The sequence below is a fragment of the Neofelis nebulosa genome, chromosome 1 (assembly GCF_028018385.1).
Source record: "Neofelis nebulosa isolate mNeoNeb1 chromosome 1, mNeoNeb1.pri, whole genome shotgun sequence".
Lineage (NCBI taxonomy): Eukaryota > Metazoa > Chordata > Mammalia > Carnivora > Felidae > Neofelis > Neofelis nebulosa.
The window spans coordinates 4,869,163-4,882,766 of NC_080782.1; the positions used below are offsets into that span (position 1 = coordinate 4,869,163).

At 50.9% G+C, this 13,604-nt stretch overlaps 1 protein-coding gene across 1 annotated transcript in view; it reads left to right on the forward strand.

Annotated features, from left to right (window-relative positions):
• UBE2QL1 (ubiquitin conjugating enzyme E2 Q family like 1) overlaps positions 1 to 9,845 on the forward strand; it is a 40,074-nt gene extending 30,229 nt beyond the window's left edge. The window contains exon 2 of the mRNA XM_058715147.1: positions 8,489 to 9,845. Coding sequence (XP_058571130.1) covers positions 8,489 to 8,620 — 132 coding nt within the window. The 3' untranslated portion in view covers positions 8,621 to 9,845. The remainder of the gene's footprint in view (positions 1 to 8,488) is intronic.
• Positions 9,846 to 13,604: the final 3,759 nt, after the last annotated feature.

The following is a 13,604-nucleotide window of genomic DNA, read 5'->3' on the forward strand; positions in this document are numbered from 1 at the left end:
TAGGCCAGTGTGTGGAGATCCAGGGAGTCTGACCCTGATACCAGAGACAGAGATGTGCTGTGGGGCTGGCCCAGAACCCCACACGTAGGCAGCTGGGTTTAGCTCGTAAGTAGAAGACACTGATGGAGCGGCTGCAAACGGAACACGGGGTCCTCGGCTTGGCCTGTCCACGGGCTCCGTTTGCATTCTGTGTCCAGGAGCAGCGGACGCTACGGTGGCCAGTCGTCTTGAGGAGCAGGAACTGTGAGTAAGCAGGTGTCTCACGAAGGAAGACCTGCCTGCTCGGGTCACACACAGACCGGAGTCGAGGAGGGCGCCAGGGTCCACAGCGCTGTGGCCGGAAGACCAGACGGGTCTAGGTCACTGGCCAGCTCCGGGCTTAAAAGTCTGGTACGTGCGAGATGACAGAGGTGGAGCCCCGTGCGACAGAGAGGGTGCAGGGCAGTGGTGGGCGTTCAGTGACCTCGGCGCGTCCTGAGTCCCACGGGAGAAGGCCAGGCTGGGCGGCGTTTCGTGGAGTACATGGTCAGTGTCGTGTTTCCTTTCTCCTGTATCTGCAACCCTCCTCCATGTGCCTGCGGGCCGGCCTGGCCTTGGGCTTGAGAGCATGGCCTCCAGCACGGCCCTGGAATCTTCTGTGACTCTGACCGCATTACGTGACCTCGCCGTGTCTGCTTATTCATCTGTAAATCAGAGTTGATTATAGCGAAGCCTACCTGGTGGGCTTTCGGGGAGGGTTTGATGCGTGCGTTCAGACCCCATCCCGAGAAGGATGCCGGGCACATAGCCGCCGTGACCGCCTTCAATAAGTATGTCAAGGAGCTGTCACTTCCTGTGTTCTAGTGCCGCTAATGAAACCCATGGGGACCCGGCTGCTTAAGCAGAAGTATCAGCATTCGTGGAATTGCCAAAAAAAATTTTTTTTTTGAAATGATTATCTGAAATAATTTAAATTTTTAGGAAAAAAAATTATTTTTCTCTGCTTGCTTCTTCCAGGAAAATACCATCTGTCTCAAAAAAGAAAAAAGATTCAATAATTGCTAGAACTTTCTTTAAAGTGTAGAGGATGTGGAGATGCTTGTGTTTTGCAAGCTGTGCCTTCGGTGCTGCCAGTGGCTTGAGGATATTTTATGATAATGTTAAATAAGGTAGCTTCAGTTTCATGGCTACTGAATGTTACCCAAGTTTATATAAAAGCCGCCTGGCTTTGATATCCTGAGGTGTTCACAAATTTAAGAGAAGATATCTGCGGACATTTGTTACCTAGCCATTGGGAAAATAGTTTAGAAACTGTAATAGAGCATAGGTTACCTGAGCTTTCTCAGTGGAAAATTCTGGAATGTTCCACGAGGTAAACAGTCCTCCTTGAGTGAAGTGGCTTTGTATCCTGGGCGGTGTTCTCAAACTTGGCCCCGGTGAGAGTCAATTCCGCAGGAAAGCTAGTCAGTGGTCCTGGCTGTGCCCGCCAGGCTCCTGGGTTAAGCCCTGCGCCTCTCGCTCACCTGGCCCCGTCTGGGATCTCCAGCAACCTGCACGAGATCTGCTGGGGGGGCAGGCACTTAATAAATCTTTGGGAAATACAGGTTGCTTTCTTGGAACTTTTTTTATAGCTGAGCTGTCCTTAACAACCAAGCTCGTTGGGTTTTCGTGTGCAGAGATTGCTAAAGCATGAGGCCAAAAGGAGTTTTTCAAGCTCCGATCTGATGACAAATCAAGGAAGCATCTCACACACTGCAGGTGCTCTCCCGGCGCTCACCTGCCACCTGAGCGCCAGCCGTGGCTTCCCGATACCCCCTTGCCTGACGCCCGCCCCCTCCCCACTCCCTTCCCAAGACGGTGCCATCGGCTCTGCCATCACCGTGCCCCAGTCGCCGTCAGACATCTTGCCGCTGCACAAGGACCAGTTCCCCTTTATCCTTCCCCAAAGGAAGGATCGCACGTGTTCAGACCCCATCCCTGTGCGTAGGACTCGGGTGTGGAGGCTGAGGCGCAGGGAGGGTAGTTCACTCAAGAGCCAGTGACTGTGTCCCCTCCCTCCTCTCTCCCCGCCGTGGACTCTCCCCGTGTCTGTGATTTGGAGCCCGCGATGTGAGAGCCCCACGCAGTACATCCGACGGCCCCCTTCAGCCCTGCGTGGCTGCGTTTCTGGTGCGTGTTCCGAACCCGCCGACTCAGAGGACTCAGTGGCTGGTCCTGGAAACCTGTTTCCTCCCGGGTCGGAAGCCTGAAACGTCCTGGGCCTCCTCCGCCACCAAAACCATCCTTCCCCAAGCCCTGCTGTCCTGTCCTTTGCTGGACTTAACCGCTCTCCCCCACCCACACTGCCTCCGCCCCAGACCAGGCTCCCCTCCCTGCCTTGGCTGGCGCTCGGCAGACTCCCCGACAGGCGGGGGTCTCCCACTATAAACTGACCACCCTCCTGACTGGCTCAGGTGGCCTGGGGCTTCCCCAGCTCAGCCAGGAGGCTTCCCTCAGGGCTGCTGTCGGTACCCTTGGTGGTCATTTCACTTCAGGGACCCACACATCTCTCCGTGCAGCTTGACCATCACATAGAGCCGCACACACAAAGGCACAGGCGCTCAGGAGACGCCACGTACGGGAGAACCTGTGTGCGTGCTCGTGCACACATACACACGTGCGCCCGGGCACACATGTGCACTCGGGCACGCACACACGCACACACACTCTCAGACCCGTGGAAAGTGCTGCAGAACCACATCAGCGTGTCCCCGCTCCCAGCTGCTGTTTGCCGCCTCACTGGACCAGATCCAGCTCAAGTCCCCCCCCTCGCTGGTCAGCGGCTTGGCGTAACTGTTTCGATTTGAAAACGTGTCTTTGAAGCTGCCTCGTCTGTTGTAGGGTCCTATCTGCGCTCTGGAACTCTGTGAGTTGATCTGCTTTGCACGTTAGACCCCAAAGAGCGGTGGACTCGTGGCTGCCTTCCAGGGTGGACCTCCTTCCAAAGATCTGGGGAGCGTGTCTTCCCCCCACCCATGGGTTGGAAACCCGCGCCGGAGGGGTTAGGGGTTGTGAGCGCTCTCAGACTAACAATTACACGTTCAAAGACTTTGAAAACAAGTGGCCGCTCTGTAATTCAGCCCAGGAAATGAGTGAAAGAACCTCAAAACTTCACATGAGGAGTCTGGAAACTCTATTTTTAAAAGAGCGGAAGCCTGTAATTCACGGGCAAATGAAACACAGGAATACCACGAAAGTAGGTTTGTGAAGAAAAATAAAGCGGTAAGAAGAAAAACCTAATCAAGGGAGAAATATAGAATGAGTGTATTTATCTCATGCACTGTCATGAGACAACGGTGTTAAAACAGACAATATTGAAAAAAGCTGGGAAATCAGCCACATAAATGCAAAATACTAGATTTGCCCACAGACATTCCGTGACAGAAGAAACCAAATCGTGATGTCCATATGGAAGACAGAAATTTGTGTGTTCTTTTGTTTTTTAATTTTTTTTTAAGTTTACTTACTTAGAGAGAGAGAGCATGCACATGAGCAGGGGAGGGGGAGAGAGAGAGAGAGAGAGAGAGAGAGAGAGAGAGAGAGAATGAGAATGCCAAGCAGGCTCCACACTGTCAGCACAGAGCCCGATTGCAGGGCTCGAACTCACAAACTGTGAGATCATGACCTGAGTCAAAATCAAGGGGCCGGCGCTTAACTGACTGAGTCACCCAGGCGCCCCTGTGTGTGTCTTGTTTTTCCAAGAGGCCAGAAGGAAAGTAATTGTCAAGGGGTAAGATCCTCTGTGATAGTTCCAAAAATCAAAAGCCCCGTTTGTTGTGGCCACCTGTGCCTGGCACTGTGCCCAGCGTTTCACGTGTTTCAACGTAGGAAACCCCTATAAAAATCCAGTGTCCTGTAACACTATTCGTATGCTTACTTTACAGATGAGGAAACTGAGATTCAGAGAGGTTAAGTAAGTCGCCCAGGGTTACACGGCCAGGAAGTGTTGGAGCAGGGATTTGAAGCCAGGTCTGTTGAATTGTGTACCCTCCTCACCCCAGCACACACACACACACACACACACACACACACACACACACAGACTCACTCACTCCATGCCCCAGACTCACCAAGTGTCTTTCCACGGTTCTCTGAACACATCAGGCTGTTTCAGCTTTTGCTTGTCCTCGCCACCATGGCCTGGAAAACACCTGCCACCCATATGTCAGCTTGACTGTTGTCAAACACAGAAGAAGTCTTTCTCGAGGCATAGACAAGGGGCACTACCCCCCTCTCCCCTCCGCCCCGCCCCCCATCCCACCTGGTCCCCTACGAGGACCAGAATCGTTTCTACCTTAGAAAGCCGTGCGATCCCAGTGACTAGCAGTTGCTAACTTGGGGAGGACTTGTAGCAATCCTTGGCTAAACAGATAGAAAATGAACAGACTCCTTGGTCCGGGCCGTCTTTATTCTGTACTCCAGCTGTGCTCAAAGGGTGTGATTCTACCTCTGAGGGGACATTTGGCAGTGACTGGAGACGATTCGCCTGTCATCTGCTTGGGGGCCACTGCTGCATCCAGCTGCAACGCAGCTAAACTAAACATCCTACAGTGCACGGGGCCACCCTCAGCAGAATGATCGGGCCCCTGATGCCGATGGTACTGAGGCTGGGAGCCCTGACGTGTGCCTTCTGTCTCAGCAGCTACAGCACACCCCCGTTATCTCCCCATAATGGGCTCTAAGCCCCTACAGGCGGGGGCCATATCACTTTGTCTTTTTAGGCCCTGCACCCAACATAGTGAAGGAATAAACGCAGAAGTGACAGGGACGCCTGGGTGGCTCAGTTGGTTTGGGCATCCACTTCAGCTCAGGTCATGATCTCACAGTTCGGGTTCTGTGCCGACAGCTCAGAGCCTGGAGCCTGCTTTGGATTCTGTCTCTCCCTCTCTTTCTGCCCCTTTCCCTCTTTCTCTCTCTCTCTCTCTCTCAAAAACAAGCAAAAAAAAATTTAAAAACTAAATCAAATTAATAAAATTAGAAAAAAGAAGCGAAACAGCCATACTGAAATTCAATGTGCTCATTGGGGTAATGGAAACCATGTAGGATCAGGGGATTGAACTGAGGACCCGAGTTTGGAGTTGCTTATTAGCTAGATAGAAATGTGTAGCCATATAGAATTTTTCACGTTGAATTATTGTGATTGTGATAGCCCAAAAGCTCCGTGGCCAAAAAAAAAAAAAAGTCAAACCAAAGTATCAACTCATAGATTTGTTTGACACACACAGTCCCAGAGAACTGTATTCTCATTAGCACTGCTCGACATCCGTGTTATGGTGAGATTTTTAAGGCAGTTGGGGGGAAATCCTACGGTTGCTCATAACTGCATCTACCGTCTGTGGCTCAGGAGAGAGGGAGGTTACATACCTAAGCTCTTAATGATGGCGCAAAGCTATCACACTGGGTTGCGTAAACTCCCCTCCAGGTCTTTTTGAGCTAAACACACGTCGAGGTATTTTAGGAGAAACAACAATTATTCAGGGAAACTCTCCAGAAGGGACTCTTTGGTCATCAGGCAAATGGAAACAGACAAGGGAGAAATGTGAATGTTGTAACAATAAGAAAAACAGCTCTTAAGTAATGGTAAGACACAATTTACATTTTTCTGAAGTGCTTCCAAATGCAGGATCTTCTCTGACACTCATAATGATGCTGTGTGGCGAATATTGTTCCCACTTTATCGAGGAAAATACAGAGGGTCAGAGCGGTTGAGCTGAAGGTTTTCCCACAGTCCACCCTCTAGGAGACGGTACCTGGGGTGGGGGGAGTGGAAAATGGAAGGCGGCTCCACATCAGACTGTCGGGGGCTCAGGCATGTGGAATGTCCCCCCTTCTTGATCCAGGGGGCATCGCAGGGGCATCTCAGCAAAACAGCTCAGCCACCCTGGCAGGGCCAGGCAACGTAAGTGGTGTTTCTCAAGCTCGGTATCTCGCTGGGTGATATGTAAACAGCCAATCAGAAGGGGACAGGCCATCTATGAGAAGAGATCTGTTAACTGTAAACTAAGATGTGAGAAACAGCGGACCAGGGGAGAGGTCTCCGTTGAGGGCAGCGAAGGTCCGGAAACCTCCGGCTGGCCGACAACAGACTCTGTTTCCTGGTTGCTGAATTGACTGAGTGCTGGGGCTCTATGTTCATAATATTTCCTGGGAAGAAAAGGAAACAAAGAGCGGTCTGTTCATTTGGGGTTTTGTCTGTTGTTTTTTGTAACAGTTGGGACTTTTCACAGGGAATAGACAAAGTCTATGTTCGTGCCAAGAGTGACAGAATATTCCAAGATATTCGAGAGCTTGTATTTGGCTGCTTTGGGTTCAGAATTCTCAAACCTTGCCATGGACTTCTGGTGTTATAGACAAGAATGATAAGAGATGGCTAGAATCTGCATGTTGTGCAAAAGAATACAGCCTGACGTTTGCTCCCACTCCATGTAGAAATTGATGCTGACATTCCTGCAAAGGTGCATTTGCTTGTGTTTAATGAAACAACCTTGGACTTTGATCTCAACCCATCATGATGATGATTATAAATGTATTAGCTTTTCACAGTCCCTTTTTATCAGCTATAACTATGCCACGTAAGAAAAGTGGGAAGTTCCAAAATTAAAACCAGGAGCCACATCCCGGAGAGACATGGGGAACTTTCAGGAAGTCAGTCAGTGGCAATTTCCTGCCTTCTTCTCCTCCTGTCCTCCTCTGCCCTTTCAGCAGCTTGTGTGATGGGAACCAAGCAGCAGATTGGATGAGGTGGCCTTGCCCTTGGTGGGCATACGGACAAGTTCTGCCAGAGAGGTGTCCAGAGGGGGCAGAGCCCAGCTGTACCCGGATTTCTGGCTCCTTCTCTGGGCTTTGGTTTCCATCTCCACCGTTGGAAAGACAGATGTTGAACCGTATGCTCCGAATTTAAGTGCACAGAACAGTCTTCCATTCCCAGAGGCTGGTGATTGGGTGCCATTTTCCCTGTGAATTATGAGGCCGGTGCAGCCGTCTTCCCACCAGAATGATTAGTGGGTTAAGACAGCTAAGATTGGGTGGACCTGACCTGCCTGTGGCCACATGGGCCAGGGTGGCTGCCGCCCCGGATGCCTCGTCCGAGGGTCCACTCAGAGGGGCTTGTTAGTAAAGGTTTATAAACATCAGGAGATCGTTGGAAACAGTGTGCGTGCTCTTGTTGGTGGGTGGAACTCAACCGGGTCTTTCCGAGGTATCTCTTCCACCCCACCTGCAAAATGTGCGCACGCAACGCTTAGGAAGACACGTAGATCTTCCAGGAGAGGCTCAGGGGGGTTCCTGCTGGCCATGAGGCATAAAGGAGGACAGCGCAGCTGGACAAGAGCCCCAACAGGCCTTGCTGACCGATGGTCCGTTGCCCAGGCTCCTCTTTCCCTTCAGTATTCCCCATGATGCCAGGCACACCTCACTCCCAGGGCTCTCTGGAAAGGAGGGGACCACCTGAGAGGTGGTCACATCAGCAGCGCCTTTGGGTTCCTTCTCCCTCGTGATCCAGAGCCTGCTGTGCCCATTCTAAGGTAGATTAGACCTTCTTGTCCACTGCAGATGCCAACGCCCCACCTTTCCGGCCAGAACACACCTGGTCCCGTGAGGGGTCGGGCCTCTCCCTGGGATTGTGTAAGGGGGCACCTACCTCTCATCATTCTCCTCTCGGGGCTCAAGGACAGCCTTCCTCTTCCTGGAAAATGGCTCCACCGTCCTGTCCTGAAATGGCTCCCAAGAGACATGAATTACAAGAAATTCACTCATTGTTCCTGGGCTTCACTTTTAAGAGTCAGAGTTGTTGTTTTTTTTCATTTATTTTATTTTATTTTTTAAATTTTTTCTAATGTTTATTTTTGAGAGAGAGACACAGAGTGAAAGTGGGGGAGGGGCAGGAGAGAGAGAGAGAGAGAGAGACAGAGAGAGAGAGGAAGACACAGAATCCGAAGCAGGTTCCAGGCTCTGAGCTGTCAGCACAGAGCCCGACACGGGGCTTGAACTCACAATCCGCAATATCATGACCTGAGCCAAAGTCGGATGCTTAATTGACTGAGCCACCCAGGTGCCCCTTAAAGTCAGAGTTTTAAAATGTGTGTGTGAATACGTGAGTGTACACATCCAAATATGAGTCTGTTACAGGAGAGGCTGGAAGTCACAGGGAACATGTCCTCGGTGGGAGGCAGAGGCCATGGGAGCTGCCTTTCGCCCGAGGGACAAGCCAAGGCTTCTGCAGATGCTCATCTGGTGCAGGCCGGGGCCTCCCGGGCCACGGGGAGCCGGGTGGAGAGGAGCCAGCAGGTGCTTTCCGGGCCTGGAAATGAGGCATCAGGGGGAGCTGGGCGGCACCCCTCCTTCCCTGCAAGCCCAGCACCCCGCTTGCTTGGCACCTGTCTGGGGGTCCCACAGGTGAAGGCAGCAGAAGTTAGCCCCTGTGGGATCAGAGCAGGGGTTCTAACCTGGTTTCCCTTTCCCTCTCTTGCAGGGACGGATCTGTAGAAAGGCCGGCAAATCAAAAAAGTCCTTCAGCCGCAAGGAAGCCGAAGCTACCTTTAAAAGTTTGGTGAAGACGCATGAAAAGTACGGCTGGGTCACCCCGCCCGTGTCCGACGGCTGATGTCCCTGGCGACGTGCGGTAGACTCTTCAGCCACCTGTCCACACACACACACGAATTCCCGACATCTCCTCCTCAACGCCGAGCATCCCCCACCCTTTTCTACTCTGCAGCCGGAACTGAATCCTGAATGCCAAGGAGACGTTTAAGTTATTTATGAACAGATGTGTTTACAGGGAGAACGAGGGAGTGAACGCTGTTCGGGATTAGGTTTCGATTGTAAATGAGCGGCCATCTCGAAGTCACTTTAGAACACGTGTTGAGATGGTGCCATCCCCCAGCCCGCCTGCCCCTGTGCCTGCCCCTCGCACTGCCCTTAGCTTCTTCCCAGACAGTGGCCCCAAAGAGCAGGCAGGAGAGCCAGTGCCTGCTGCTCGCCCACTTCCATGTACGTGGTACCGTTCTTGTTTCCTAGGAACGCCCCGCATCGCTGTGCTCTGTGTCTGTTTCTCTCCCCGATAGGTCAGCATAACTTGGAGACGTGTCTTTCTGTGGCCCCGTGTGACGACATGTAGACCTCATTTGTGCTATGACCTTCGGCTCCTGAAAACACGAACTTAATATCACCAAGTTCTAGAGATGGAAAATGACAGATGTCCCCCGGGGAGAATGTGCTTTCTCTGCCTCCGCGGTGGTGTGCACCTGTCCGCAGCGCCCCGAGACTAGAGGCAGGGGTGCTGTGGCCACCGTGGGTGCACAACGGTTCAGATGCCGGGTGCACGCTCCCCGGGGCTCCGACGTTGGGACAGCCTCTTCAGTATTCCGGAACGTTCCTCCAACGCTGCATCGTGCTCCTATCTTCTCTCAGCTCGTCAACCCACCACCAAAAGCAAAAGACAATTTCCCATTCACTGAAGTCATCTGACTCATTTTATTATCTGTGCTAGTGACAGGGAATCCGAGAACCGCCAAGGGTACCAAGTGACCATACGAGGACTTGCATGACTGGGTCTGTTTCCTCACCCTTCAAGTCACTTGTGTGTCCCGGGGAGGGGAGGGGGGGCCGGGCTGCGTGATGCGCGAGGACCCTCGCTGTGATATCAACTTCCTGTTATTTAATCTCCCACAGTTCATTTTTCTCTTCTGTTAAGTTCCTTAGAACTTTCTAAGAAGTTCCATGAAATGAGGAAATACTGTTTATAACAATACGTGGGGAGAGGTTAAAATGTTCATTCCAGGTGGAAAAATCTTATTGGACACATTTTAAATAAAATCATGCATACCTGATGCCCTGCCTCAAGAATCCAATCATTGGGGGCTGTCCTTCCACTTAAAATATTTGATCTGTTTTTAAAATTTAATATTTGAAATGCCACGATGGCATTCTACGGTGAGGTTAAAAAAAAAAAAATTGAGTCTTAGGGACCCACGGTCTTTGCAAAAAGAGAAGCAGTTAGAAGCTAACAGGAAGCATTAAGGGTTGATTTGACCAAACTCGAGTGTTGCCAGTTATATTTTACCAGTGTGAAGGGCAAGAAATCTTTGCCGATTAGGTTAAAATTCTGTGGGCGGTTTTGGCTAACCCGGGGACCTGTTCACTTGTCCAGGGTTGTCAGGGGTCTGAAAGACCTGGCCTCAGAGGACGGGGGTCAGCTTCCAGCACGACTGGCCCGTTCACCAAATCCGCCCCCTTTTTGCTGCTCTTAGTTTTTTTTTTAAGCCACTTCCTCCTATGCCCGTAATTCACACGCGGCGCCCTCTGTCCGGCCAAGATGGTACTGTGTTGAGCATGCGTGGCCGCCTGCTCATGTTCCCTCTGCGTAGTCATAGTCACGAAACGCGATGGCAAAGATCCGAAGCTGTTCTTCCGTCTGATCCTCTCCAGGGAATTCTCCGTCCTGGAAACCTGACATTTAGCGCACAGCCTTGAGCCTTTGGGCTCCTGTGTAATGGGATTACCCTGTGGATACCACAGATGCGGGACAAAAGCGGCTTGCCAGGGAAAGTGCCCGCACTTTCTTTCCAGATGTTTTCCTCTTCTGATGTGACATGGACGGTAACTTTCTTTTAAGACCTTGTGTATATATATTTGGATATACATAGAGTATAATGTGTATATACACACAGTGTATGTAATGTGTGTCTATGCAGTATGTAACCTATATCTAGAGCCTGTCACTTCCGTGCTGTTTGCTAACTGACTGAAGAATGGGTCCACAGCATTTCAGGGTATATACCGCAGCCGAGTGCGGTCAGGAGGCTGGTTCCCACCCGAGGGTGGCCTCAGTCACTGCCAATAGCGACCGGGGCCAGGGGGTGGTGGGGGGTGGAGACACTTAGCCCAACGTCTAGCCCTCCGCACACCCTGAATTTTATTTCCTTTGCATGTTATTTCCATTGGGTGTGTTAGAAACTGGAAGTTATGGAAGAAATACTCTTTAGTGAAAGAAATGCCATTTTTCACTTAAATTGGTAAGACTTTGTGGTTTGAAAGCAGTGGAGAGTCACTGAAAACATGACTATTGCTTTCACTCTTAGTTGGAAGAACTCCCTTTTCAGTGACTGGGGCATCGTAGGCAGACCAGGCAGCGTTGGCCAGACGGGGGAGCCTGGCCGTGCCCCGCTGACCCCGCATGAGGGTCCTGCCTGCCACCACCAGGCTGCCTCCCCCCTCCGAACTTGATGCCTGTCTCCAGGTCCCAGGTGGGAGGAAGGCTCTCTCGAGACTCAGCGAGTGGCTGGCTGGGGTCACCCTTCCGCACAGGCCAAGAAATCCCTCTTCAGACAGACAGCAGGGAGATGATTGGACAGGTGTACAGATATTCATGTCCCCCGGAGGCCACAGAGACAAAGAAAAAGTATGAGCTCACACGTACGTCTCCTCCTGCCCAGCCAGCGGTTTTCCTGGGCTGACTGCCGTTCGCCTTGGGGGTCCCCTGCACTACAGGCCACGGGCTGTGGATTAGACCTGCACACGGTTTACTGGCTGTTTGCAAGATCAAGAATTACTTATGCCTCAGGAAGTTCCATGTGAGCAGCAAGGTTATTGCCCTGGTTCCACACACACACACACACACACACACACACACAGACACACGTGCACACATACCCCAGAAGACTCAGTCTCTAAAATCCATTGCTCAGGGAAAAAACAGGGTTTAGACCCCAATTTTTAGCTCCCCAAGTTCACTCTGTCTACCAAAATTCAACCTTATTTTTTGAGAGGGAAATCTAAGGACTATGAGAAACACCCGGAACAGAAGGGCAGAGGCCCCCGTGTCAGTGTGACTGACGCTGGCAGATAATTCCACCCGCTGGAGCCTCAGTTTCCTGGACTGTAAACTCCGATGGGGTCACTGTGAGGACTGACCTAAGCCATGAGGGAAGGTGTTTGGAAAAACCAGAAACTGTCACCTGAACTTTGTGTATCACTTCGATAGTATGGGGAAATTGGTGTTAAGCAACTGGGTTTAATTAGAACATACTTGGATAAAAGCTCAGATTGAACAATTACAATGATTCAAATAGAATTCACTTGTAACCATATCTGGTTTTCTGTCCCCAATCTCCTACTGGAAGTCAATCAACCGAAATTACTGGCCATCTCTCCACTCACTCAGACATAGTAGGCAAGGGACAGCTGTTAGACGTGTCTCCTTCCCTAGAGGAACTCATAAGACAAGAAAAACATGCAGAAGTCACCAACAAATGAGTAGAGACCAGACACAGCTACATGCTACACTGCCTTGCAGAAGTTGTAGACGGGCCCAGAAGTTTCCAGGGAAGACTCCACAGAGAAGTCAGGGGTGAGTGATGGCTGGGCAAGAGGCAAGAAGGACAGGTGTAAGAGTTGGGGAGGGCTGAACATGCCCTTGTAGAGGACATGATGTTCTTCCACACGGGCCCTGGAGGGGTCCTCTCTATAGATCTGATTTCAAGAAGCAAGATGTAGACTAAATTTGTAGCCTAACATGGCATGGGGGGCTGGCCCCTTCCCTAAGAATTGTATTTCGGTGAGTTTTAAATTTAGTTTTAGTTTTTTAATTTATTTGAAGAGAGAGAGAAATGCAGGAGGGGAAGAAAGAAAGGGAGAGAGAATCCCAAGCAAGCATTGCACAGTCAGTGCAGAGCCCGACGCAGGGCTTAAACTCGTGAACCGTGAGGTCATGACCTGAGCTGAAGCCAAGACTCAGACACTTAACCAACTGAGCCACCCAGGCGCCCCATACATTAATTCAATGTTTTATCTGAACATTTCTAACCCCATGCAAAATATTAATGGAATTCGTTTCTAGAGGGGCCCTCCTTGCTTCCCAGCTGCAGTGAGGATTGAGCCATTGAATCCGGGATGCCACCTAGTCTATCTTAGGACTTTCTGCAATGGAGGAAACAGGCCCAGAGAGGTTGTGTGGCTCTTCTAAAGTCAGCTGGAGGACTGAAGCCAAGGCCGCCATACTTCTGGTGCTTTCTGATTCTCCATGATGCCTCCCATGGACCACGAGGCAATTCGCATGGCCCACATTGAAGCCACACTTTTTAGCTTGCTGTTGGCTCAACAGAGCCACAGGCCTTCCATGTTGGCTGGGAAACACCCAGAATGATCCATTACACGATGAAAGCAAGTTGGTGAGAAGGCAGTTTGCCCTCATGAGTGCTCTGGGGAGCTCTGGCTTGGCACTCAGCCGGTGTGATCATAATCAATACTTTTTCTCTCCAGAGACATTATTGTAATATACAGCTCCACTCCTTAGCTTTATGTCAAGTTCCACCTTATCTTTCTGATTTTTACAGCCTCCAGTTTACATACTATTGAGGATTACTCAACCCCAGGGCCCATCTGACCTACAGGATGTGGCCAACAAGCTGGAAAAGCCAAACAAACACTGTTGACATCCAGGAAGGCAATAAGCAATGTTACCTTGGTTCCAGAAAAAACACAGGAGCAAAGTGTGCTGCCCAAAGAGACAAAACCAAGGCAGAGTACTTGAATCGAGTGTGGATATGAAGGGAAAGAAGGTTTGATTTCAAGGCAGAATTCACTGGGAA